Source organism: Miniopterus schreibersii (assembly GCF_964146895.1).
Source record: "Miniopterus schreibersii genome assembly, chromosome: 5".
NCBI classification, from domain to species: Eukaryota; Metazoa; Chordata; class Mammalia; order Chiroptera; family Miniopteridae; genus Miniopterus; species Miniopterus schreibersii.
In genome coordinates, this window is record NC_138106.1 from 64839555 (window position 1) to 64867311 (window position 27757).

The 27757-nt window shown below is 40.0% G+C and overlaps 1 protein-coding gene across 5 annotated transcripts in view; it reads left to right on the top strand.

Moving 5' to 3' along the window:
* CMSS1 (cms1 ribosomal small subunit homolog) overlaps positions 1–27019 on the top strand; it is a 340238-nt gene extending 313219 nt beyond the window's left edge. For all 5 annotated transcript variants that reach the window (XM_081139359.1, XM_081139360.1, XM_081139362.1 and 2 more), the window contains 9 exons: positions 112–197; positions 10996–11067; positions 12832–12961; positions 16415–16474; positions 17637–17739; positions 20500–20560; positions 21846–21933; positions 25242–25330; positions 26725–27019. In XM_081139359.1, coding sequence (XP_080995485.1) covers positions 112–197; positions 10996–11067; positions 12832–12961; positions 16415–16474; positions 17637–17739; positions 20500–20560; positions 21846–21933; positions 25242–25330; positions 26725–26808 — 773 coding nt within the window. In that variant the 3' untranslated portion in view covers positions 26809–27019. The remainder of the gene's footprint in view (positions 1–111; positions 198–10995; positions 11068–12831; positions 12962–16414; positions 16475–17636; positions 17740–20499; positions 20561–21845; positions 21934–25241; positions 25331–26724) is intronic.
* The last annotated feature ends 738 nt before the right edge of the window (positions 27020–27757 follow it).

Consider the following 27757-nt stretch of genomic DNA (forward strand, 5'->3'; position numbering starts at 1 on the left):
TCAAGGGAAAGACCCTTCAAGAAAGGTGGTACACCAAAATTGTACTAGCAGTGGTAGCACCTGGGGGGAGGTGCAGAGGCTTTTCTAATTTTTAAACTTTATATTTTCTAGAAGCATCAGATGGTGAAGGAGGAGACGTAGAAATGACGCAGCAGGAGACAGCTCCAGTTCCTGTCCAGTCAAAGAAAACCAAGCAGGTGACGGTCACTGCGGGAAAGTCGCAACTGTTGGGTTCTGCAGTCACCCTCTTCTACCCTCTGCGGTATTCTCTGTGCCCTAACATCAGCTGTTGGTCGGATTTCAGGGAAGCTTTTACCTTCTCTGCCTTTGAAAAAGCCATGCTTCATTAATTGTAAACAAGCAAGGCCTACTTTCCCCCTAATATTTTTTATAATATAAATGTATTTTACAATAATGGTGTCTTAGATTTCTGTATTACATTCACACCAAATATCCAGTCTTATTCTTTTAGGTACAGTTCCAAAAAGGAGACAGATTTCATAAACATATTCACGATTACCCCCCACACACACCAACGCGGGATTGCATACCATGCAGCCAGCAGGCTCCCAGGGCCGCATGCTGCCCAGCATTATGCCCATCGTATGGATTCTTATCACAGGACCTGCTGCCTTCGTGATAAACTTTGTTCCTGGGCCTGTGCTCTTTTATTTCTTTTTAATCTTCCTACTGCCCACTCACATCCATTGGTAGCTTTTTCACATTATGTGTCCCTCAAACCTGATTGATTACCATGTATGATTTTTTTTTTCAATGAACATTTTATTTTGTTTTTAATATTTTTTTATTTTTAAATTACAGTTGACATATGATATTAAATCAGTTTGAGGTGTGCAAACCCATGATTAGACATTTATATAACTTATGAAATGGGTAAAGTGGAAGAGGACACAGTTCAACACAGTCTTCATTTCTGTGAGCATTCACCTATTTTTAGCAACCCAGGTTTCAACAATAAAGGCTATTTATTGGGCACTTACATAGGCAAGACACTGTGACTCACATAATTCTCGCAGCTGCCCTGTGAAGTACAGGGCCCCCCATTTGACAAACTACCTGAGGCACAGAGAGATGGGTTCCAGGGGTCCTGGCCCACTTGGGCGGCTGTGAGGCAGGCCCTGAAGATGCTGCTGCTTCCTCTTCCCTTTCCACTTGTCCTTCCTCTTTCAACTTGAGAACATTTGATTCACTGTGTCCTCATATGCTTTGTTGATTGCATGCCATTGCTATTTTTTGCTAAGAAAAAAAAAATATGAAAGCTTAAGATTTTATGGCCCATTTTTTTCTACTTTCCTCTTGCTCTGATTTCTTTCACTATCAAGTTGCTTTAAAGAATTCAAGTCCTAGATAGACAAAATGCCATAACCCCTTCCTCCAAGCCTCTCCTGATTTCCCTGGCCAGAGAATTTACAAGGGAATCTCCTGGGCCCCTCTCCCTCATGAGTGTTACCCATCTAGCTCCCTGGTCTCCCCCACCAGACTGCACACCTCGAGGACAGAATTTATCTGCATCTCCATAGCACCTGGCACAGAGTCTTGCCCCGAATTGGCACTCAGTCTTTGAAATGAAGGAATGGGTGACTGTAGCGGTATTCCAGTTTTCTCACCACTCTTTCCATCTCAACCCTTTGTGTACCAGATGTGAGTCATCAGTCCCCTGACGCTGCTGCCTGCAGCCGTCTTTTGGACCCTGGAGATCCAGTGTCCCTCCTCTAGCTCCCTCCTTGAAAGGTTTCCCCACCTGCACATCCAGAGCTGGGCTCTCTCTTCCTCCTGTCTGGCTGCCCTTCTCCCTCTGGCCCTCATCTCACCACCCCACAGACGACCTTCTTCTCAGACAGACTGTCCTTTCCTGAATCTTCCTCTGCTTGTTTACACACAAAGAGCTTGAGTCTCCAACTAGTTAAGCACCTTGGGGGCCAGGGTTTTTGTGTTCACTACAGTACCTAGCACAGTGCTAGGCAATTGTGTCATTTGGAAGACATGACTGGATATTTCTTTGCTAATAGTAATTACATTTTTTTCATGGATTAAAAAAAAATTTATTTTATGCTCTATTTAAGTTTTTAAGTTTTTAAAAATTAGCTTAGTCCCCTTGCTATTCTTTATATTCTTGGGGTTTTGTTGTGCTTGCTTAGGAACTGCCTGGCATTATACTGCCAACTGTAATATATACTTGGGCTCTAATTTCACCAGGTGAGTGTCTGTCGGGTTAGATAGTGTTCCCTCCTGTGCCATATAGCTGGCCTCACATTTGCATTACTGCGTCCACGCCTCTGATCTGTGCATTATTTCAAGCCCCAGATTTATAACTTTGTAAAAGTTTTTTACCCATGCAACTACATCATCTCTAGCAACCGTTTCACATCTAAATAATCATCCTTGGCCTCCTTAATAATGTAAGTATAAAGATTTGCCAACAGTTCTTTTTTTTTTTCCAGATATTGCTTCCAAAATAAATGATGAATTCCCCTACTCCTAGAGATTGCATCACCCTCTTCCCTCTTCAACCTCAGTCATTTCAGAGCCAGCCCTAGTGACTTTGTAATTATGGTTCCCTTAAGGAATATAATCTCGTAGGAGGGATTTCGTGACTTTTCATTGATGCCTCCATGATGTCAGTAGCCTTTCAGTGGTTCCATGACCCATCCTCTCCCCCTCAGAGGCCACACTGGACTCTTTTTTCTTAAGCTAGCCTTTTGCTTATCTCCTTGGTTCATAAAGGAGTCTTCAACAAGAGTACTTAAACCTTTCCCCCTTATTCACCTTTCTCTACCATCGTGTTTCCTTACTATTTCCTTATTCCAGCATTGATCATTTCATACCTCTCCCACTCTATCTTTAAGATTACTCTTGATGATTTTAAGTGAAAAAACTATGTCCTATCCACTCTCTTGTTTACCTTCTTCCTTGCCATGCCAGTGTCTCAGTCCTCTTTATATTAATCTAGTGCTGTATAACAAATTGACCCAAAAGTTAGTATAGCTTTTTTTAAAAACATAAAAACTTCTTTACCTCATAGTTACTGTTATCTCACAGGCATCCCTCTGGCTCTGCATCTCTCATCAGGTGCCAGTAAAGCTGTGGGTGGGATTGGGGGTCTAACCTCCTAGTTGGCAGGCCTCAGTCCCTCACCGAGTGAGCTTCCCCACAGGCCTGCCTCACAACATTGCCACTGGCACAACCACAGATCTCTTCCAGATAGACTCTTTCCTGCCTTGGTCCCCTGCTGAGGCAGTTGAGGAGGAACACTCCTTAAACTTCCTAGAAACATGAAAATCTGTGAGGCAGTCCTGTACTTTCTTTACAGAGCCCTTATGTGACCAAATGATACTCGGAGGTGTGAGGTCTTAACAGACAGGTTTGCAGCCATACTCTGGACTCTCGAATAGTTCTTCTCTCCATTGTATCCCCTCCTTTTGCACTTTACTCTAAGCCACAAGAGCTCAGGTGACACCTTCAACATATGGGATCTTCTTCACTAGGTGACCCATTTGACACATTTCTGTTTTTCGCACAACTGCAAGCAACAGTATTGCTAAACTCTCTACCACTACATAACGAAGATTCTCTCTCCTGTAGTTTTCAAAGATTTTCTCACTTTCTACAAGTCCTCACCCTCAGTGTCCTCAAAGCCCAAAACTTTATGAACAGTGTTCAGACACACTATCCATACATCAGTCATCTTATTTTTGACACGTTTCGAAGTAATTTGCAAAATCAGTATACACTCCCCCCAGACACTTCAACATGCATATCATTAACAAAAGTTCAATATTTAAAGATCTTTTTTTTGTCCTTTTGAGGTAGTTAACATACAATAAAATGCACAAATATCAAATTTACCATTCAGTGAGTTTTGTCAAATTCATGTAATTCCTTTTTTTTTTTTTTTAAATATCTTTATTGATTTCAGAGAGAGGAAAGGAGAGGGAGAGAGAGAGATAGAAACATCAATGATGAGAGAGTCATTGATCGAGCCCACAACCCAAGCATATGCCCTGACCTGGAATCGAACCCCGATCGCCTAGATCCTAGGTTGACGCTCAACCGCTGAGCCATGCCCGGCCGGGCTCATGTAATTCCTTAACACAAATCCCTACAGGATAAAGAACATTACAGTCACCCCAGAACTCTTTCATGTCACCTCCCCATCAATCACCATCCCACACTCCTTATCCCAGAGGTGCCACGATTCTGATGTTCCCCTCCTCAGTTAGTTTTGCCTATTCTAGAATTTCCTGAAAATGAAAACATACAGGATCTGTTCTTTTGTTCAAGGCTTCTTTTATTCAGCACAGTGTTATTTAGATTCATCATGTTGACATATAGTGGCTCCTTTTTTTTCTTCTTTTTTTCTTTTTTTTCTTTTTTATTGCTGAGTGTATTATTCTGCCTGGGCTGCCATAACAAAATACCAGACTGAGTGCCTCTTTTTTTTAATTGAATTTATTGGGTGACATTGTTTAGTAAAATTATATAGGTTCAGGTGTACAATTCTGTAACACATCATCTGGATATTATACTGTGTTCACTACTCAAAGTCAAGTCTCCTTCCGTCACCATTTATCCCCCCATATCCTCCACCTCCCCCCCCTTTCCTTCTGGTAACCACTATACTGTTGTCTGTTTTTATGAGGGTTTTTTTGTTTTTACTTAGTAACTTCACCTTTTTCACCCACCACCCCAACCCCCCTCCTCTCTGACAGCTGTCATTCTGTTCTCTGTATCTGAGTCTTTTTCTATTTTGTTTTTTTTGTTCATTAGACTCTACATATAAGTGAAATCATATGGTATTTGTCTTTCTCTGACTGGCTTATTTCACTTAGCATAATACTCTCCAGGTTCATCCATGCTGTTGCAAAAGATAAGATTTCCTTCTTTTTTACAACTGAGTAGTATTCCACTGTGTAAATATACCACAGCTTTTTTATCCACTCATCTACTGATGGGCACTTGGACTACTTCCAAATCTTAGCTATTATAAATAACACTGCAATGAACATAGGGGTGCATATATTCTTTCAAATCGGTGTTTCAGGTTTCTTCTGATACATTCCCAGAACTGGAATCACTACATCATAATGCAGTTTCATTTTTAATTTTTTTAAGGAAACTCCATATTATTTTCCACAGTGGCTGCACCAGTCTGCATTCCCACCAACAGTGCCCAAGGCTTCCCTTTTCTCCACACCCTCACTAACACTTATTGTTTGTTGATTCATTGATGGAGCCATTCTGAAGGTATGAGGTGATACATCATTGTGGTTTTAATTTGCATCTCTGTGATGATTAGAGTTGTTGAGCATCATTTTATATGTCTAATGGCCATCGGTATGTCCCCTTGTTTTTCTTCCTCCTCATACAAAGACACAAGTCCTGTTGGATTAGAACCTCATTCTTATGACCTCATTTAACCTTAATTATCTCTTTAAAGGCTGTATCTACAAATACAGTCATATGGGGGGTTAGGGCTAACATGAATTGGGGCTGGGGCACAATTCAGTCTGCCTCAGATTTTCTGACTAATATTCAATTATATGAATATACCACAGTTTGTGTATCCATTCTTCTATGATGGATACCTGAAACTATTTCCTGTTTGGGGCTATTATGAATAAATCTGTCATGAACATTCATATACAAGTCTTTTTGTGAACATGTATTTTTATTTCTCTTGAGTAATTACCTAGGGATGGAATTGCTGAGTCATATTTAGGTTTATAAAAACTGCTTTTTCCCAAAATGATTGTACTGTTTTTGTATTCCCACCATCAATATGTGAGACTTTTGGTTGCTTTGTATCAGCATTTGGAGTTATCAGTCTTTTAATTTTAAACATTTTGGTGGGTATGTATTGAATAATTTTTTACTAACCCTAAAAGAAACTAAAAAAAGCCACTTCTTTTTCTTTTTACAATGAACATTCTTATTTTTATTATAAAATGGCAAAAACTCTTTACCAAAGTAATACTCAAACACTATGAAAGTTTTTAATGAAAACACAGCATTCCTTTCCCTACTATTACCCTAACTCTTTCCTCAGAGGCAGTCACACTCAACTTTTAGTTGTTTTTCTTATTTACTACCTTATACTTTTTACTGCTGTTTCTTGATTTATCAATTTCTGACATGATATGTTAACTTCTTGAGGCAGCATATGAGGACATAGCTCTCCCCTCTACCTCCTAATCCCTCTCCAACTGCCACATCCCCTGCCAATACAATATCACATTTTGGTTAAAGCAGTTGTCGTTATTTCATTATTATGACCATTAAAATACTGTTCAATCCTGAGAAAAAAAGAAGCTATAATCATCCCTCCTTTCTTATACAACTCTTTATTTTCATGACATTAATAATTACTGCATTTCTTCATTTGCCTAACTTGCTGTGTTCCTACTTTTAATTATTTCCATATGTTCCAACATCCCTTCCACATGCCCATGAATAATATTTTCCATATGCTCAAATAGATCAGTTATTGTTCTTCTCTGCAGACCTCCATGCTCCTATTCCACTCTGCATTGGTTATTCTCTAGGCCTGTTGAGCAATTGAGACTTTACTGCCCCTTCAGCACTCTTCTGGGTTAGTCTCCCTATTTGCTGACTTCCATATCTTGGTCTTGGTTTAAACCTTTATTTTGCTGAGCTATAACCTTCAATGTCTGTAGGTAGAAAGTAAATTTTTTGAGACCTTAATTTACTCTTAGTTTGATTGATAGTTTGGCTGGGTATAAAAGTCTAGTTTGCAAATAAATTTTCCTCATAATTTTGAAGGCATTGTTCCAGTGAATTCTAGCATCCAGTAATGCTATTGCAAGATCTGAAACCATTCTTTTTTCTGACCCTTTGTATTTTGAATGTTATTGTTTTTCTCTTTGAAAATTTTTAGAATCTTTTATTTGTCCATAATGTTTTCAAACTTCACAATGATGGTCTTTGGTGTGGGTATTTTTATTTTATTTATTGTACTCTATACCTAATGGGATTTTAATTTTGAGTTTCATGTTAAAAATGTTCCCTGTAGTTCTAGGTAGTTTTTCTTGTATTATTTTTTTCATCACTCCTTCCTCACTATTTTATATGACCCCTTTTTCTGTAATACCTTTTACTGGAATGTATTTCTTGGACTGATTCTCTGATTTTCTTACCACTTTAAAAATCTTTCTGGGAGATTTCCTCTACTTTATCTTTAAGCCTTCCTCCCACTTTTTTTTTTTTTTAACATATCTTTATTGATTTCAGAGAGAGGAAGGGAGAGGGAGAGAGAGAGATGGAAACACCAGTGATGAGAGAGTCATCATTGATTGGCTGCCTCCTGCAGGCCCCCGACTGGGGATCAAGCCCGCAACCCAGGCATGTGCCCTCACCAAGAATCAAACAATGATCTCCTGAATCCTAGGTCAATGCTCAACCACTTAGCCATGCCTGACCGGGCCCTCCCACATTTTCATTTCAACTTTTTAATTTGTTTTAATATTTAAATGATTTCTGTTTGTATCTTTTTTATAGCATTCTTTTTTTCATGGATGCAAATTCTTTCCTTATCTGTCTGAGAATATTCATTGTAATTATTTTGAAGAAATAGCCCTCTTTCCTCAGGATTTTTATTGTTGTTTATTTGCTCTTATGTTGTAGACTTTCCTTAGCTGTCTGATGGACTTTAGCTGTCTATTCATATTAAAGAGAGATACACTACAGAGTTGATAAAAAATTTTTGTACATAGTTAGACTTGTTGATTAGTGGACTTCATGGGAGGGGGACGGGATAACAAGCTAGATTTTTAGTATGGCACCCCAAAATGTCACTCTCTTGTGGCATTTCTCTTAGGCCATTTGTCCAGAGAATTTAGTGTTCTCCTGCCTGCAGTATATAAGCCTGGCTTGAAACATCCTGAAAGAGGGACGGGAAAACGAAGTGAGCCTCAGCCTCTGTCCTACCCCCCCTGTGCCAGACTTCTTGGTCCTCTGGTCCTCTCCAGAGAAGAGCCTCCAGTTTTCTGCCAGGAAGAGCAGATGAGAGGAAACAGTAATAATAGGGTTGCTTGCCTGCCTGGGCAGGAGATACCGCTCAGTGGGAGGTGTGAGGGAGGCTAATTTTTCTAAACATAGACTTTCAAACAATCTCTTTCTTTTAAACCCTTCATTCTCTATAGTACCTTGTGCCTCCACCTACTGAACCTTTTCGGAGTCCAACAGTTCAAACAGTGTCACTTATTATTAGCTTCCACCTCTCCCAAAACCCCAGGTGCTAGCTTTCTCTCTCTGCTACATCACTTCCATGCAGTTGTAATCACTTTTTATTTTCCAAGTTGTTGTTCAAATCTCTCTACTACTGTTATCCTCTCTCCTTATTTCTTGATTCTTATAGGTTTGTACCTTTTCACTTTTATTTTCATTATAGTGGTATTTTGTGGTTGATTTGCCATGTTTAACCAGAAGAATTATTATTAAAGAATATATATTTTGACACTTTAAGGAATTGAGTATATACCCCAATTACTTCACTTAAAAGCTTTAATTTTTTTCATATATTTTTGGGAAGCATGATTCTTCTAAATATTTCAACTACATATTTTGCTACATATTTAAAATCACTATATTTCACATAAAGACATATAGTGACATTACTTATCAACTATCAAAAACATATACTGTTGGAATTGGTTTCCAGAAATGGTTAGTTAGCCTGACCTGAGTCTTCCACAACTTCTTACCTACCCTCTGAAGGCAAACATCAGCATTCATAAGACAGCTAAGTTTAGGAATTTTCAATACTATGGATTTGTATTTCCTCATAAAGCCATCTCACTTCTATGGAAATTGACCCAATAAACTTGGCTTCTTCATTTTTACCCTACCTCAACCAGCTAAGGGGGCCGCTCCCAGAAAAAAATATATACTGCATTTTCTTTAGGATGATCTAAGAATTTGAACCTAACATGTAAACCTGATTCTGTATCTTGACTAAAGCAATTCATCAAACATGTTTCTTTATTCTGATGTATGATTCAGGATTACATTTTTATTTTTCTTCCAGAGTCTTTGTCCTTACAACACAGCTCATGTCCAGATTTGTGTCATGTTGAGCTGATTGGCTTTGTAAACCTAGCATAAATACAGTCCAGCACCCCTCTTAAAGAGCACCCCCATTTGCTAAATAAGAAAATCGAACTACATCCGCTTCCCAAAAACCTTGATACTGGTGACAAGACACTGCAGTATGCCTTGAGGGATCTGCTAATCATATCTGGGCCTTTGCCTTAGGAGCATGAGCTGAATGTTGGCCTGGTCTATAATTGGACTCTTATGACCATCTGGCAGCTTCTGTGACACATTAGTGGCCTTGGCCCAGTTTCTAATTGGCATGTATCTGCATCCACAAGACAGTTTAACTTTCTAAATACGAGAGGTCATAATATCCTTTTTATTCTTTAGCTATGATGCAATTGCTCTTTGCAGGTTTTTTGTTTTAACTGAGAAGAAGCTAAAATTTCAAGATTCCACTTTACTTTAATCTTGAGCCTTTTGAATCTACTTCTCTACTAACTGAAACAGTGTCTAGAAACTGCTGGTCCTGGCCCCATGTCTTGAAGAAATTATGTAGCATTATATATCTCTCTCTGGCTTCAGGCCATAGGCATTCTTAATCTGCAGACTGTCTGCAAAGTGTAATAGAAAGCTTCATCTGTAATCATTTTAAACAGAGCCAGTGGACAAGATTGCTTTAGTTAGTAGCTTACCAGCTTAAACTGAGTATTCTCTAGTTGGAATGGAAACTTAATCAAGAAAAAACTCAGAATAAGTTTGCACTTACATTTTATATCTTACTTGGCAACTTGTTTGAAAATGTTGCATAAAAGACCCAGCACAGGAAACATTTTATATTCCTGCTTATGATTAATAAATACGGAATCTGAGGCATTCTATTTTATAAATCAAGGCCATAGTCCAAATTTCCTGTTTTTCTACATTAAAAAAAAAAAGACAGGGTAAAAATAGCACTAGATAGTATAGGGTACACAGGGGTCAAGGCAACAGGCAAAATTGATTACTCAAGATGCCCTGGTACTAAAACCTCTCAGACCATCAGCAGAAACATTCATTTTGTGGTCACTATAGATAAGACATTTGTTGCAGGTTTTATAAAAATGTAAGTAAATATATCCTACTTCAGATTTTCTTTGCTTATTGAGAAAAGGAAAGAATAACAAAATAATGAAGCAATAAACCAGTGACTTGGAAATACATACTCATACATTGCTAGTTCATGGAAAATACCAGTCTTACCAGTCAGACTTTCTCATAACATCTTCAGTTTCATCACATCTCTTTCTGCCTGTATTTTACAAACCTGGCTGTTGTCTTTCATCTTTAAGGCCCTGCACCATCACCCCAAACACACATGTGCACTCACACATTCTGACCTCTGTTCAAAGATTTTCCAGTCTGTATCATAGCCTACAGTGGGTATTCCAGCATCTCTCTGCCTGTAGAATATCACCAAGATACTCTGAAGAATATATTTATGGCGGTAGGTACTTTGGGATTGGTATCATTAGTTGACACCGCATCACACTAAGAGAAAAGTTTTCTCATTTCTTTCTTTTTTTTATGTATTCTTATTGTTGAAAGTATTACAGATGTGCCCCCTTTTTTCCACCATTGACCCCCTTCACCCTGCTCTGCTCCCTCACCCCCCACTCCCAACCAGGCCTTCATGGCACTATTGACTGTGTCCATGGGCTATGCATATATGCATATAACTTCTTTGGTTAATCTCTTTCCACCCCGCCCCCTTCCCTCTGAGATTTGTCAGTCTGTACCATGCATCCATGTTTTTTAATCTATTTTGTTCATTAGTTTATTTTGTTCATTAGATTCCACATATAAGTGAGATCATGTGGTATTTGTCTTTCTCCGACTGGCTTATTTCACTTAGCATAGTACTCTCATTTGTATTTTTTATAGCCTAAGGAATGTTTCTTGATACAACCAAAGGAAACAAAAGAAGATGCCACTAAGACCAGGAAGAGGAGAAAGGTAATATTAATAATTTTTTACAATGGTGTGGCCCTACATGGTTTACATCACCTTTTTGTTCAGTATACTTTGATGAGGCAGTTACTGTAATCACCACTTTAGAGTTGCAGAAATTGTAAGATTCGGTGAGGTTTTGTGACTTTCCTAAGGTCACTCGTAATAAGTGTTTCTGTTGGAGCTAAAAATGAATCCTTCTGATTCCTGTTTCAGTTTTGTGGAACATTAAACATCTCTCTTCCCCACCCTGTGTTTTCAGTGTGGTTAGAAGTCAGACAGGGGTTTCTAATTCTAGAAGGGCCCAGAACTCTCCTGCCCTCTGGCCCCTCTGGCTCTGTCCAAGGAAAGTTTACCAACCTTCTTTTCTTATCCATTTCAGTTTTTAAAACCTTTTATCTTAGAATATTAACAAGAAGAAAATAATAAGCAGATGAAGGTAGTATAAGGCACTTCTGACTCTCATTTGGAACCATAATTTAAAGCAAAAGTCACCCCTTGCATTTTAATACTTGCCTGGGAGCATATGGAGGACTCTTGCTCCTATACAAACTTTCTTATGGCTCAGGACTTGGAGAAAGTGTGGTTAGCTTTGACCTTCCACCACAGTTATGAAAACAGGAGTGTAATTCTCTCCCTGCCAAGAAGGGTCTACTGCTGAAGTCAGCAGAGGAAATACGGCTGGGATTAGAGGAGAGAAGGGGGACTCAAACCGGTTACTTACCAGCAGGCTTTTAGAGAACGGCGGTGTGTGCATGTGTTTTCTTTGCTTGCAAATGGCCAAGTAGGAAGATAGGAAATGCCAAATTGGCTGAGGTTTGGCAAGTCCCTTAAAGAAGTAATGTTAACGTCTCTTTGATAGTTTGTGCACTAATGGCCTTCAGGGGTGTTAAGTTCTTGGTGGCTCAAGGTCGGAACTCTAGCTAGATAGTTGAGCCTTGGCTGAGGTCATGCTGAAGTGTGCCCACCGATGACGTATTTTTAAAAGTTAATTCGTTTGACAGAATTTGGCCCATTCTTGGCACTGCTATAGAAATGAGGATATTGTGGAAGGAGGAAAAAAAGCTGGGGCCTGGGGAGGTTGAGTGAGGAACGGCTCTTTCTAGATCTTTGGTGAAACATTAGAAGGAAATGAGAAGGGAAGTTTATGATGAAAATTAAATGAACAATTGTGTGCTCCTAGTACATTGCAGGCATTCAGTAAATGCTACACAAATAAGTCCAAATCAAAATAGATGTTGTGCAGTATTTCCTGTTCTGCTTTCCATAGGACTGCTTCAAGACTATATCCCCCAAGACTTGAGAACTGCGAGTCTGAAAATCCCCCTTTGCAGTGGGTCCTATGCTTGGATTACTCCTGCAGCTTTTACTCTAATCCCAGAAATCCAAACCTTAAAAACCAAGTTAGGCAAGAAATTCTCGAAACTGCTCTCCCAGGCTTAAGGAGGGGTTCCACAGCAACAAGATTTCTTGACTTTTAACAGAAAAGAATACCCTATTATGGAGACTGCTATAAAAATGTCAGTTCTCCTAGAAGTCTTTGTAACAAAGAGTTACAAGGGGGCTTTTAGATCATCCATTCATTTTCCAAAGCAGTAATACCCAAGGAATATCTGTTATGCTTTCTCAAGTGTGTTTATCAGAACTCACATTCATACTCGGTTACCACCGAGACCTATGTGCAGCTTAAGTGCCAGAGGAGCCAACCTGCCCTAAGCGAAATGCCATACTAGAATCTTTCCTCCTGTTTTTTTTCTTCTCGTGTCTTAGAAGAAAATTACTGACATTCTTGCAAAGTCAGAGCCAAAACCAGGGACACCTGAAGACCTGCAGCAACTGATGAAAGACTATTACAGCAGCAGTCGCTCGGTGATTGAGTTAGAAGAACTGAAGCTACCAGGTACAGCCAGGCTTCTTTGGCTTTTTCCCCCTTTTTTTTTCCTTCTTACTAGTCTGAGATTAGTCATGCAGAAGGACCCATTGTTAATTGCTAGCAACTTTCCTGATGATGAGGCGCAAAATGGATTCATCCTTACTCTGTGTTATGGCAAGGTGTCTCAGCCAGACACAAATACGGTTTACCCAGCCTGATATCCTTTCCTCAGCCTCATGGTTTTCATTCTTTTATGATTTCTTTATGAAGATGCTAAGTGGCATTTGTTCAATCTAATAGAAAGGTTTTAATTTTATTTTTATTCAAAAGGCTAGTTGTTGGGTATGAATTTTTTTTTAGCATATTCTTCAAGGAGTAAGAATCCCTAAGGAAGACAGAAGTTAAATAAAGACAAACCACACATTTAAAAGTATAGATATGAAACACGAATGTATTCGTCTTTTATAGGCAAGAACGTTAGCTTTAATAAGCAGCTTAGTTTTGTTGTTGTTCTTATCATGGATTTCTACTTATGGTTTTGTTTTTAGGACAGTTTTTGGGGTCCCGGCCCAAACTTTTTCAAGCAAACTATCTAAAGACAGGGACAAAATTCTGCATTTTTAACAAGGCAATTCTTCAGCCTACTTTTGTTTGAAGTCTGCTGTCTTAGAGTATTTATAATTAAGTTAAAAGATATTGCAGAATTCTTAAAACAACTTATTTTCATGAATTTCAAATTTATGATACGTCCTATAACTCCTGGGCAGAGACTGAAGAAAAGAGATGTCATAAACTCAGTCCTCAAGCAGTTTGGGTGCTCTGCCTGAGATGAGCTATTTATAGACCACGAGGGCTATCTAACACTGCTTTTGGAAAAAGTCAAGGGTAGCTTGATTTCCTTTTTCCATCGCAACGTTATGCTTTCTAGAGGCTTGAGAAACTGAAAACCAGCCCGTTCCCGGAATTTTTATAATTCCTTTGTGATACACTTTTTTTATGAAATGCACATTGGGTTGGAGACACGAGTGCCCTGTTTCTTTTCCAAAAGGGATGTCCTCTCGGGAATTGAAGGAGTGCGTTTCCACATGAGCGCGAACTGGAGTTCTGACTTGCTGAGCCCCACGGCTCCAGCAGCAGTGAGCAACCACGCTTCCCAGCACAGCATCTCCTCTGAGGGGAGCTGGGTCCTGGCTGCTCTTTCTCAAGAAGCAAGTGTTATAACAAAGCCTCTTTTCAGGGTTTAACTGCAAGTGTGATTTTACTGGGGCTCAGTGGTCAATTTTCCTTTCTAGTTTTTTGTTAGAGTATACCTTCAACTTTGGAAAGACTTGTGAGATAGTGGGACCACTGCTACTCTGTAACCTCATGGAATATAATTAATTAACCTTAATTTGCTAGAATGGTAGAGAATCGAAGGTCAGAAGAAACATTTAAGGAGTCATTTGAGTTCCATAGTGAGTTTACATTATATAATTGCCATATTAGAGTTCAGTAGCACAGGTAGGCAAGAATTGTGGTCATGCGTTGGTTTAGGGAGGAAGAAAAAAGTTGTAAATATGGTAAAAATACTGTTACAGGCAAAAAGAGCAGGTTTTCATTTTCAGTTAAAAAACTAGGCCATTCTGATTCACAGGGCATCATAGGAAGGTTGTAGAGAAAAGGCCATCACTACACTGATGAGACCAAGGAGCGAGGAAGTCTATGCGAGGGCAGAGGAGGGATGCACCATGGGTTGTTTGGTGCAGGTTCAGGAAGGGGCATAAATATATGTAAATAATAAAATATTTTTCCTATTTAGTTTGTCGAGTGTGTAACTTGGTTTTGATTTGAGGTTGTTTGTGTCTGTAGGGCAGGAACATGTCTTTTCAATTAACATGGTGCACTGTACATTGTTAATGTCATGCACATGGGCATTTAATTAGAGTTTCGAGGCAGGCAATCCCTTGGAGCTAACCTTGCTGTCCTCCTGAGAGCTGCAGTGTGGTTTAGATCACTGCTGAAAGCCTGTAGGCTAGTGCAACTGAATCACCGGCAACGTAAAAAAGCAAATTCCCAGGCTCGCCCCCAGGGAATTCTGACTCACTATGAAAGAGGGAGTCCATACCAGGAATCTGTATGTTTTGCAAAGCTCTCCAGGTGAGTCTGATCATCTCCAGGCTTGGGAAATTACAGTTTTAAAGACCATCAAAGGCTCTACAACAGTACAGGAGGCAACATCTTTGAAGTTCATTACTCACATAATGTGTTATACATGCTAGGTCACAATATAAATGTCATTTAATTTAGTAATAGTTTACTCCCTAGCTCTCTGCTGTGTTTATAGACAAACTTTTCTTTATAGAATTAGAATGATAAACATGCTGCTGCTTTTCTATCCATCTCAGTTACAGAGTTAACAATACTACGTGATTGCTAGACCAGGATTGTCTTTGGTTGAGCAAGTCCCTGTGTTTTAGTGTTATATTGTCTTTTATTGTGTTGTGTTATGTTATACTGTGTTTTTATGTATTATTCTCATTCTTTCCCAACTGCACATGCCAATTTCCTTTCCCTGCAGGCATTCATTCTGTGTTAATATGTTTCTAAATGTATATGCTATTGCAAAATACGTCATGTTGCTGTATTTGTGTGCATTTTGCAATTTATCTAAATGATGTTGTGCTGAACCACTCATTCTATGTCTTTCCTGACTTAACACTTTTTTGAGATATACCTGTTGGATTTATACACATCTAGTTCAGTGCTTCTAAATGCTGCGTAGTATTGCAGTGATGTCATCTATCACCTATTACTCATCTATTCTCTCAGATATGGACACCTAGGTTGCTTCTAGTTCCCTACTATCACAAATAATGTTAGAGTGAATATACTTGTGTATGTCTCTTTATAGACCATAACAAGAATTTCTTTCCATTATGTACTCAGGAATGTAATCATGGGGTCATGGGGTGGTATACATCTTATTTTTACTACTTTCCAGAATAGCTATATCAGTTTACACCCCACCTACAGTTCATAAGAGTTTTTGTCACCCTACATTCTAGATAACACTTGGTGCTATACATCTAATGTGTGTGTAAAAGTCATCTCATCATTGTATTAATTTGCATGCATATGATGACTAGTGGGTTTGAACATTTCTACATAGATTTGTTAGCTGTTTCAGTTCTGCCTTTGTATATTACCTGTTGCATAGATTTGAAAAATAAAGATGCTTCATTAATCCATTGACTAATACAATAAGCTTTTATTTCACTACCCTAAGAAACTATGGACAGTTAAAGTTTACTTGTTGCTGCTGCTATTGTTGTAAATACTAGACAACACTTTAAATATATAATGAGCCCCCAATTCACTAACGTTTTACAACCTTGTTCAAGAACACACCATTCACATGTCACTTCATCTACTTTTATTCTGTGAGATAAACAATGAAATAGTTGCAAAATTCACTACAAAGCATGTTTCTTATATTTCTAGACTCCTGTTTTCTCAAGGCCAATGATTTGACTCATAGTCTTTCATCATACCTAAAAGAAAGTAAGTAAACTCATTTTTTAAAAATTATTCACCAAGTTATTACATTAAAACATATGTTCAGTCTCTTTGAAATAAAAATTTTCAAAACTGCACTTAAAATCAAGTTTCTACTGTTTTAAAACAGTTTCCACCTTAAATGGATTTTAAATGGAGGGTTTTTTAAGGTCCCTATTGATAATGATTTTTATTTATTTAAGTTTATTCTTGTTTTGCTCTGGCTTTGGGGTTTGGGCTCATTTTTGTTTATAACACATTAGAAGTATTAGCCTAGGAACCTAGAGAATAATTAGGTCCCCTACTAGTTCAGGTCCCCTACTAATTTGCTCTCTGACCTGGGACAGGTCACTGAGAACTCCCTGGGACTTGACTCTGTTATCTGAAAGATAGGAAGTTGGACTGTGTGACCCCTGTTCCAACTATGAGATTCTGAGACTGTTCACATCTTCAGAACTCAGACCTCAGGTATTACATGGTCAACCTAATTTGACCTTTCCAATATGTATTGTGTGTAGTCGGTAATAACTGGATTATTCACAGGAGGTAGTCATTGTTTGTAACCAACAATGAAATATTTAGATGTGGAGATTTAGCATCCTTCTTTAAAACTCTAATCAATCTGGAGACACTCAGCTTGAGTTCATATACTTTGTAGCCTCAAATTCAGCAATTGTAAATGTAGGTAATAGACTCAACCTCACTGGGTTAAGAGAACTAAACAAGGTTGCATGTAGAGTGCCTAGCGCAGTGTCACTGTTTAATAAATGTTTGCTTTGTTGCAGCATCATTTCCGTTTTTTATTTTATGCTCAGTGTCCCTTTAAAATTTAACATTATTGAATCAGAATTATTTTCCCAGTCAACATTGCCTTCAAGCATCAAACAAATTAAAATATCACAGATGCATTATTTTAAACTTTTTTTACTTAGTCCTAAAACTAGTCACATTTAGCTATTTGGCATAATATATATGTTTTGTGTTGTAAGTTAATGATATTTCATTTTCATCTAATACCTACAGTAACCAGAGAATAGAATCTAAACAGTGCTCATTATATTTTATTTTACTTAAACATTAACAAAGAAGTAATTGGAGAACACTCAGTTTGGGGGGCCCTATGTTGCTGTATTTACAATAATGTATTTCCTTACGGTCTTTTCTTCAGTCTGCCCTAAGTGGGTAAAGCTTCGGAAGAACCATACTGAGAAGAAGTCGGTCCTGATGCTGGTCATCTGCAGCTCTGCCGTCCGAGCCCTGGAGCTCATTAGGTTGGACGCTTCACCTACTATTTCATAGATGTTTTCCGAATAACCGATATGTGCCGAACTGATACGTTCTGTACGCTGGAGATGTAGCGATGCACAAAACAGAGTCCGCTCTCTCACAGAACTTACTTTCCAGTGTGGGGCACAGACAGTAAGCAAGTAAATATACATTATAATGTCAGCTAGTGATAAGTCATATAAGAAAAAATACAGCATGGCAAAGGGGAAGAAGTAGATGGGGCTGCTTTTAAAAGGGTAGTCCCAGAAAGCGTCTTTAAGGAGATGGCGTGTGAGCTGAGACTTAAACAGGTGAAGGAGAAAGCCAAGCAGACATCTAAGAGTGTGCCAAGCAAAGGGGACAGTCAGAAAGACCTGAATAACCATTCTGAAGGATCTCTTTGGCTGCTGTGTGGCAAACACACATTGTAGAGGGCAAAGGTGAAAATGGGGAGATCGTAGGAGCAATAACCAGTTAGAAGAAAAGATCTAATTTAAAACAACAAGAAAAGATAGAACACCAAGAAATAAACTTACCAAAACCTATATAAAGAAAATATTACACAGCGATGCAGAAGACCTTGAACAATCACAAAAAGGCTACCATGTCTTGAATAGATTCAGTGTTGTAAAGGCATCTGTTTTACCTAGGATAATCCATAAGTGTCACAGATTTCCAACAAAACTCCAAAAGAATTGTTTTTAAACTAAGTAAACTAGTTCTAAGTCCACATGAGAAGAAATCAGCCCTCAGGGAAATTCTGAAAAATATACTAATGAGCAGGTACTACGCCTATAGTATCAGATTTTTTAGAAAACATCCTACAAAATCTCAATAATTAAAACAGTATGGAACTGGCACATGCATGACAGAGAGATCAGATCCGTGAAACAGAACTGAGAGTTCAGAAATAGACCCGTATGTATATGAAAACGTAGCGTATGGTGAAGGTGACAAATCAGTAGGGAAAGATGGATTGCTTAATAAGTGGTGTTGGAACAAATGGGTAGCCATCTGGAAAAATAAACTTGGATCCATATCTCACTTCTTATACCAAGATAAATTCCAAGAGGACCAAAAATTTTAATGTAAAAATTATGTTTTAAAGATAATTTGTCAGTGCTTTACTACGTGCTTTCACGTACTTTCTCATTCACTGTAGCTTTTGTATCATAAACAAGAAGGCTTCCACTGGATCTGGGGTAACACTCAGCTTTCAGGGAAGAGCCATCAGAGCGAAAGGGGATTTACTGAGACTCACTCTCTCCCAGGGCCAGGCTCTGTGCCAGGATTTGACACAAGACAAAGTAAAGGAAAATTTAAGTCCTGAAAGAAAGAAGAGTTTGATCAAATAGACTTAGGTGCAAATGTGGACACTCAGTAGTTATTTAGCATCTATTTGTCTAAATGAACTAATTTGATCGTGAATTTAGAAAAGTAGTCGTTAAGCTTTGTTAATAGTCCTTCAAACTCTCCTTTCCCCACAAAAGTGTTTCAACTATTTCTGCTCCAAACATAATTGATCTTCAAGACTCCAACTGCTTCTCAGAAACTCTATTTGAAATCACAGTAGTTTACAGTGACTTTTCAGTGTTTTAAAAACTACCACCACAGAATTTATTTCATATTCAAGCTCTAATGGCAGGCAGGTTGGCCTCAAGGTGGCCTCTTAAAAACAAGTTGTCATATTGATTTGAGTGTTTGCTGTACATAATTGCCTTTCTGAGGGGCATAAAAGCCTATGTTGTCGCACTTCATTTACCAATTCTCAGTGTTTTTCTGTGTCCCCGGTGATAACTACGATCCATTTTGAGGTTAGGTGATTTGCAAAAGGTGATTTTTGAGCAGGCACAATGAGCCCTATTCATAAAGACTAGTGGTGAGTAATTCTAACTTTTATAAGAATATCTCCTCCCTTGAGAACCACGAGTTATGTCAGATATGTCCCCTAAATTGTCTTGCTAGTTGACCTTGCCATGGAGAAACCTTATGTATAAGTAAAAAGTCAAGTGCAACAGCACTTGTATAACATGATTCACTATTTGCAAACCCATAGATTCCAACTAGTCAATAATATTTCCCCAAACAAAACAATGATACATAAAGGGAACTAATATTCTCAAGCAGTTTTTCCATGTTAGTTCTCACCTCAAACATCAACTAAAAGACTTATTATTTTATACCCATTTATACCGAAGCATTTCTACAGAAAAAATTTTATGGCAAAGCTCACTCTGCGAAGTAAGTAAAAGTGGGGGCTGCTCTGATGAAGGTACGTGAGCCTCTTGCCCCTCCCTGCAGCCCAGCCCCAGCTCCCTCCCAGCCCCAGCGCATGGCTGGTGCTACTGCTGTCAGAGATTCTCACAGCCAAGCGTATGAGAATGTACTGTGGAGTTGGAAGATAAGTCCTATGCCAGGGCCCTGGAATACAGAAATTCTGTATTGCAAGTCAAGCACAGATCCACGTTTCAGTATTCAAGGAAACCTAAGTAAAGCGTTTCAGCATTCAAGGAAGCCTAAGTAAAGCTAGCCTCATGTTGAGAGTTAGAAGCCTGTATAAAAGGCCACCCATTTCATTTCAGAGATGGCTAATCTGAAAATCTCAGAATTTTTATGCGTGCATATATACACATACATGTGCACATATATACACACATAAATTAATGCACATATTCTTTGACTAAAACAAAACATAATACTTAAGTAGTCAACATGGCCCAGAATGAGTGAGTTTTCTTATGCAGTAATCTGTTCCTTTTCATTAGGTCGATGACGGTATTCAGAGGAGACAGCAAAGTTATAAAATTATTTGCAAAACACATAAAGGTAAGCAAAGGGCCTGTGGTTCTTGGTGGGAGATGTTAGTGATCCTTAAGGGCCACTTCTAGATCTCAGCTTTTTCCCTCCAACCTCTGCTTATCTCCTTAACAAGCATTTTCTTTGGTGCCTCCTTATATAACATATTTAACAACCATTCTTGTTTTCTTTACATTCCCTACCTCTGCACACCTACCTCTCCCCACAGCAGTCACTCTCCTACATGCACCAAGACTCCTCTACAGGAGCTGGGGTTTGACCCCTGGACTCTTTGAAGATTTACCTGTTTTCTTCTATCTTGATGTTAACGTTCTTTGCCCTAGAAGTTGACCCTAAATAAGGGTAGCCCCACTTGCTTTTTAACTTTCTTAACTTTTAGACAAAATGCTCTAAATTGTCCTATGATTGATTGCATTTTCTAATGACTCTTTGAAAAGAGTTTCTGGACCCAAGTTCCAACATGTGGAGGGGGTGCTTTCTCACACATCTAAGAAATGCTCCAGACACCAGCTTGATGTCCTGCAATCCAACTCAATTCTGACATTATCCACCTGGAGATAGATACATCAGATTCCACAGGTTAAGGGTTCAGTCCCACAAGACAGCATACACACCCCCTACCCCCAACTTCAGATACTAGTCACAAGCCCAGGCTATTACCTGTATGACCAACTGGTTATAGATCAGTGGTTCCCACAACCCCCTCGGATTCAATTAATTTGCTAGAGCAGCTCACAAAACTCCAAGAAGCATTTTACTTACTAGATCACCAGTTCGTTATAAAACATGTGACTCAGGAACAGCCAGATGGAAGAGATGCATAGGGCAAGGTCTGGGGAAGGGTGTGGAGCTTCCATGCCTTCTCCAAGCACACCATTCTCCCCAGTCGCCATAGGCTCACTAACCCAAAAGCTCTTCAAACTCTTTCCTGTCAAGTTTTTTATGGAGGCTTCAATACATAGGCATGCTTGATTAAATCATTGGCCATTGGCGACTGATTCAGCCTTCAGCCCCTCCTGCCTCCCTGGAGGTCAAGGCTGGGAGTGAAAGTTCCAACCCTCACATTACATGGTCGGTTCTCCTGGAGCCAGTCTCCATCCTCAGGTGCTTCCAAAAGCCACCTCATTCAAATAACAAAAGACAGCTTCATCACTCTCAACACTTAGGAAATTGCAAGGGCTTGGGGAGCTGCGAGTCAGGAACTGTGGACGAAGGCCACATTTATTTGGGAAATATATTTTGGTTGTCTGCCTCAGTATCACACTTTTCTTTATTCTCTCCCATCTTGGTACAGGTCCAGGAGCAGGTTAAGTTGCTGGAGAAGCGTGCCGTGCACCTGGGTGTAGGAACTCCAGGGAGGATTAAAGAACTCGTTAAACAAGGTGTGAAAAGAGCCAGTGATACTCTCCGGAGCTGGGAGTGTGCCTTACCCCCATGTGACTTTTGGGATACCACATGTGCAACGTAGTAAAGCCAGATCTCTGTGTTAATTCAGGAGTTGAAAACTCAGCCGTGAGTCTCTGAAGTCAGCCGGCAGGTATAATGGAATAGGGAATAATAAAGACTGTGGCAAGCTGCAGGGCAGGTGCCCACCTAAATACATTCAGATTTCAATTGCTTTAAGAAGGTTAGTGGACCCACAACTAATTCCATCCGTTTGCAGCCTCTGGAATTTGTAGAGCTGGATGTGTTGAGCATTTCCCTCTCACTTAATTGAGTCGTGGATCCCCAAGACTCCCATTACACTTGAAAACATGTTGAAACAAAAGTGCAGTTTCTGTGGATGAAATAGTGGTATTCTAGACTATTTCTCTAATGCATCTCTTGTAGTGCTTTACCCAGAAAGTGTTCCAGACAACATCCACCTGCTGATGATCTTACTCCCTGTTCTACCTGCCAGACAGATTAGAGATTTCTTGTCAACACTCATTTCCAAATTACTTCTTTAATATAGTAATAGAACATTGTTTTATAGCTGACAACAGTTATTCCTGGACTTTTTTATATATCTAAAAGTAACGGGTTCATCAGTATAGTAACTCGGTCTAGAGATGGTCATTTGCCAAAAAGCAAACAAAAGCTGAAAATACTAGTGTTCACTCCAGATGAAAGCCATCCAGGGTTAGGTAAACCCACTGTATACAGAGCTCTGTGCAATTACAAGTAACAAACTGGAGGCCCCAGATGAAGAAGGGAAACAAATACTTTTTTACTTCCTCTTTGTACTTAGCAGTATGTTAAACACACTCGCATTTATCTTATGTAGTACTTGCCTCATCCTTGCAGGCTGGTGTTCTTATTTCCCATGACACAAAACTAATGCTCACAAGGGCTAAGTGGCCTCCCAAAGTGAGTCTGTCTCGGCCTTCCTGGTTCCTGAGCCTTTCCCAGTCAGGGAGCTCCTGATCCCGTTGAAGAGATAAGTGCACATAGAATTAGGTTGACCATACAAGACAGTAAGGACCAAAGGCCAAGTGAGCACTTCCGAGTCCAGAGGACTTGAAGTGAGGGAGAGGTTGATGTGGTAGCTGAGTCTTCAGGAACAGCATTACAGAAGAAAGGGTTCTTAACTGATCTTTAAAGTATGGGGACGATTAAAATAGGATCTTTGAAGTATGCAGATGTGAGAAAAGCATTCAGGAGCATTCGAAAACAGGAGAACAGCTGAATCGGAGGAGGGCAGGTGGAGAGACATGCAGTAGGTATGAATATTAAGGAGAGTTTCCAGATGTCAAATATCTTTTGACATTGGGATCTACACAATTATAGACAGAATGGTATTGTTTTAATTTAATAAGGAAGGGGATTTTCTGACTATAAGAGCCTTTGAAAAATGCAGAAGTACATAAAAGAAAATAATTCACTTTAGAGATAATCTCTTGTTAGTTAATATTGAATATATTTCCTTTTAGTTTTTTTCTATGCGTTTTATATATTTTTATAAATAGAGCTCATACTTACTCTGTATCATAACTTCATGACCTACCTTTTCCACGTAATACATCTCTTAAGGACTTTTTCTGTCATGAAATAGTTTTAATTTTTTTATTTTTAATGGCTATATAATATTCTATTGTAAAGTTAGGGTTTTTTCCCAGTTTTATTGAGATATAATTGACATATAACACTGTATTAGTCCAAGATGTACAACATAGTGATTCGATATATATATGTACTGAAAAATGATCACCTCAATAAGTTTAGTTAGTACCGGTCACCTCACATAATTACATTTTTTTCTTGTGATGAGAATTTTTTTAAAGATACAGTTGTTAACTATAGCCGCCATGCTATACATTATATCGCCAAAACTTATTTATCTTATAACTGGAAGTATTTACTTTTTGATTACCTTCACCCATTCCCCCCCACCCCCACCTCTGGCAACCACCAATCTTTTCTCTGTATCTATGAGTTCAGTTTTTCTAGACTCCACATATAAGTGAGATCGTACAATATTTGTCTTTCTCGGTCTGATTTATTTCATTTAGTGTAATGCCCTTAAGGTCTGTCCATGTTGTTGCAAATGACAGGATTTCCTTCTTTCTTGTGGCCGAATAATAATTTATTGTGGTTTTGATTTGCATTTCCCTAATGTACTTTATGGCCATTTGGATGTCTTCTTTGGAAAAATGTCTATTTGGTTCCCCTGCCCATTTTTAAATCAAATTGTTTGGGGGTTTTTTTGGTGTTGAGTTATATGAGTTCTCTCTATATTTTGTATATTAAACCCAAGTTAGATGGCTTTTAACAATTCTATTATGGTAGAATACTTGGGTTGTTTCTGATTTTTTGCTATTATAAATAATACTGCAGTGATCATCTTTGTAAGTAACTGTGTTTAAATTTCTCCTGTTTTTATTAGGATATGTCATAGGAGAATTATTTTATCAAATAAGAAGCATTTTAAAGCCCCTTTTCTATGATAGCCAGTTGCCTTCTAGAGAGGTTGTACCTGTTTGCTCTGCCACCAGCAATCAATTATTGTTAAGGGAAGATTATCAACCATTGTCTTCCTTTATTTGTCATTTTTAATTATTCAGGGAGTTTTAAATAAGAGGCATTTTAATGATAAGAAACATGAGAAAGTCCTTTAGGGCCGAGAGGGAAATGCTGAAGTAATCACAGAGAAAAGTGTGAGGGAACTGCTGCGGCGCGTCAGGGAAGGCCTCGGCTGGGCCTCCCCGAAGCGTGACCGCGGGGGCCGTGGGGCGCGAGAAGGGCCCACGGTGCCCACTCCGAGAGCCGAGAGGCAGGCAGCCCCGGCCGGCCCGCGTCACTGTTCGCCTCGGGGGACAGGGCGGTGGGAAGGGGCCCTGCCCACAGGGAGCCGCCTCCTCCCGCCCACCCTCAGTCCTGGGGACTCCGCAGCCTCCCCTCGCGGCCGGGCACTGCCCCAGGCCGCGGGCACCTTGCCCGCCCGAGGGGTGAAGCCTCGCGCCCGGGCTGCCCGGGGGCCTGGGCCTTGGAGCTCAGCCCTGGGGCTCAGCCGAGCAGCTCCCTCGCCCAGCCAGGACTCAGCGAGCCTGGGGCGCTGCCTCTGCCCTCCCCGGGCTCGCCCGCCTTCAGCGAGAGGTTAGCTGGGGGGAGGACAGCAAACGCGTGAAAAGCGACCAGGAGACTATAGTCACTTCAGTCAGCTGTGCCCTGAGGCCTTCACCTGCAGCACCTCCCTCCCCGTCCCTTTCAGGCGGCCTTAACTTGAACCCCCTGAAGTTCCTGGTTTTCGACTGGAATTGGAGGGACCAGAAGCTGAGGAGGATGATGGACATTCCCGAGGTACCGTGCAGCCAGCAGTGTCTTCACTCTTCTTTTTTCCTACTCTAACCTGCGTTCAAACACAGTAAGAAGGGCTTCGGCGTGAGGCCCCAGCTGTCCTTTGACAGCTGCTCTACAGGGCCGTCCTGGAGGCCATCTCAGCCCTTACGCAGACTCCCATCCTTCCCATGGGTTTTACAGGAATCGCCTGTTTCTTCTGTAAAGCGCCGGTGGCTTCTGCCGCCCTGGGGACCACAGCTGTACTGCCCCTCTGAGAAACAGGAGGATCCGGAGGGCTTCGCACGGCCCCCTGTGCCTTGCTTTAGAGACGCAGCCACCTTTGCTCTTGGTCCTTGTAAGAGCACTGGAGGCAGGGGCCTGAGTTTGCCTCATTGCCCCCATCCCTGCATCCCCCAAAACCCACTTGCTTAACTTAGAGGGCTCTTTTGGTCGGGGGGGATGGGGAAATGTTCTGATGTCTCAGTGGATTAAAACTGAATGCCTCTGTGGGCACAGCATTAGTTTGTTATATATTTATGAAAGTAATTCATTACCATCATAATGTGCAAAAATTGATTTTCCACCCACCATGTTATCATGGGGCTAGTTTTTCAATCTGGCCGATTGTTTACAGGTAGCTATTGGAGAGAGAAGGAACTGTGCAGTAGTAAACAGGGCTGCCGGTCACCAACCAGGAATGAAGCACAGCAGTAACTAGTGAAGAGGCTTGGATTACTCCTCCCACCATGCAGATGAATTAATTTACCACAGAATGACCAAACCTGATTATAATTGATCAGTGAATTAGATCAGACATCAGTTAAAGTTAAGAGACAATTTTCTCAGTTTCCTACACACATACACACACACACACACACACACATACACACGCGCGCGCTGCCTCCTGAACTGACTGGCTTTTTAAAATTGGTTTAACCAAACTGATGTCCAGCACATGAGGCCATATTTTATTTTGGTTTTAATATTAAATCTGAGTAGTCCACCCCTAGCTTTCTAACTGCAATAATATAGAGAAAGAGTAACCTAAAAACCCTTGTCACCCATAGTTATTTTTATTATGTTGATGTCATTATTAGCAGTTATCCTACATTGAAATTTATGTATGATCTGGGCACACTTTGGTTATCTTTGTATGAGATTCTCTTGTATGAGATTTTTATTCTGAGTGGCTGCAAACAAAACAGCACTTGATTGAAGCTGATGTTTTATATAATACCTCTTCCTTTACTTGTGTAAATATTCCAGCTCTGAATAAAATGTGGGTTAGGATTTCTGCGGTCCCTGACTCTGGCCATAACAGCTGCATAAATACCAGGACGTCCAGAAGGTTGAATTTATTCACCAACACCATCTTTTCTTGATCTTAACCTTTTTTTGTCTTTTCTCTCATGTAGATAAAAAAGGAAGTTTTTGAACTTCTGGAAATGGGAGTCCTCAGTCTGTGCAAGTCAGAATCCTTGAAGCTGGGCCTTTTCTAAGTCTTTGTCCCATGAAGCTTCCAGTGTTCGTAGCGGGATTTGCCTCTCGCTCAGTGGCTCGGGCACACTGCAGACGCTCAGTGAATACCAGCTGCTGTTTTACTGCATTGGCTGCATCACCAGGTGGACCCCTGGGAATGTGTGACCAAAATGAATCTGTCCATTGCCAACTCCCTGTATAATAAAGTATCACCAGCTTGTTTTTCTCTCACCGACTGGCCTCTGATGTGACTGTACAAGACTAAAGGAGAGAGCAGCTGGGCAATCTTAGGCAAACGCTTCCCTCGCTGAGCCTCAGTTTCAGCAGCTGTGAAACAGGAATGACGTTTCTCAGGATGGTTGAGGATTCCATGGGATGGTTCACGTGGAACAGATTTGTGAGCTAAAGCCTGGTCCCAGCGTGAAGGGGACAGTAGTAGAAGAAGTAGTAGAGCTAAAAGTGTATGTGGCCTTAGTAAACATAAAAGTCAGCAATATAACTACAACTGTCTTATTTTTTAACTTGTTATTTTGAAATAATTTCAGACTTAACAGAAAGGTTGCAAAAATAGTATAGAGATGTCCCATATGTCCTTCCTCCAGTTCCTCCTGGTGTTAACATCATGGATAACCATGGTAGTCATCAGAACTAAGAAATCAGTCTTGCTACAGTGCAATTAACTAAACTACAGACTTCATTCGGTTTCACTGTTTTTTCCACTGGTTTCCATCCCAGGATCCAGTCAAGGATCCCACCTTGCATGTAGTTGTCCTGTCTCCTTACTTTGCTCAGATTGGTGACTGTCCCTCAATCTCCCCTTTGTGTCATGACCTTGACACTTTTGAAGAGTACTGATCAGGTATTTTATAGAATGTTCTTCAGTTTGAGTTTGTCAGTTGTTTTCTGCATTTTTGGCCAGAATACCACAGAAGTAATGCGTCCTTTTGATGCATCAAAGCAGGGATGTGT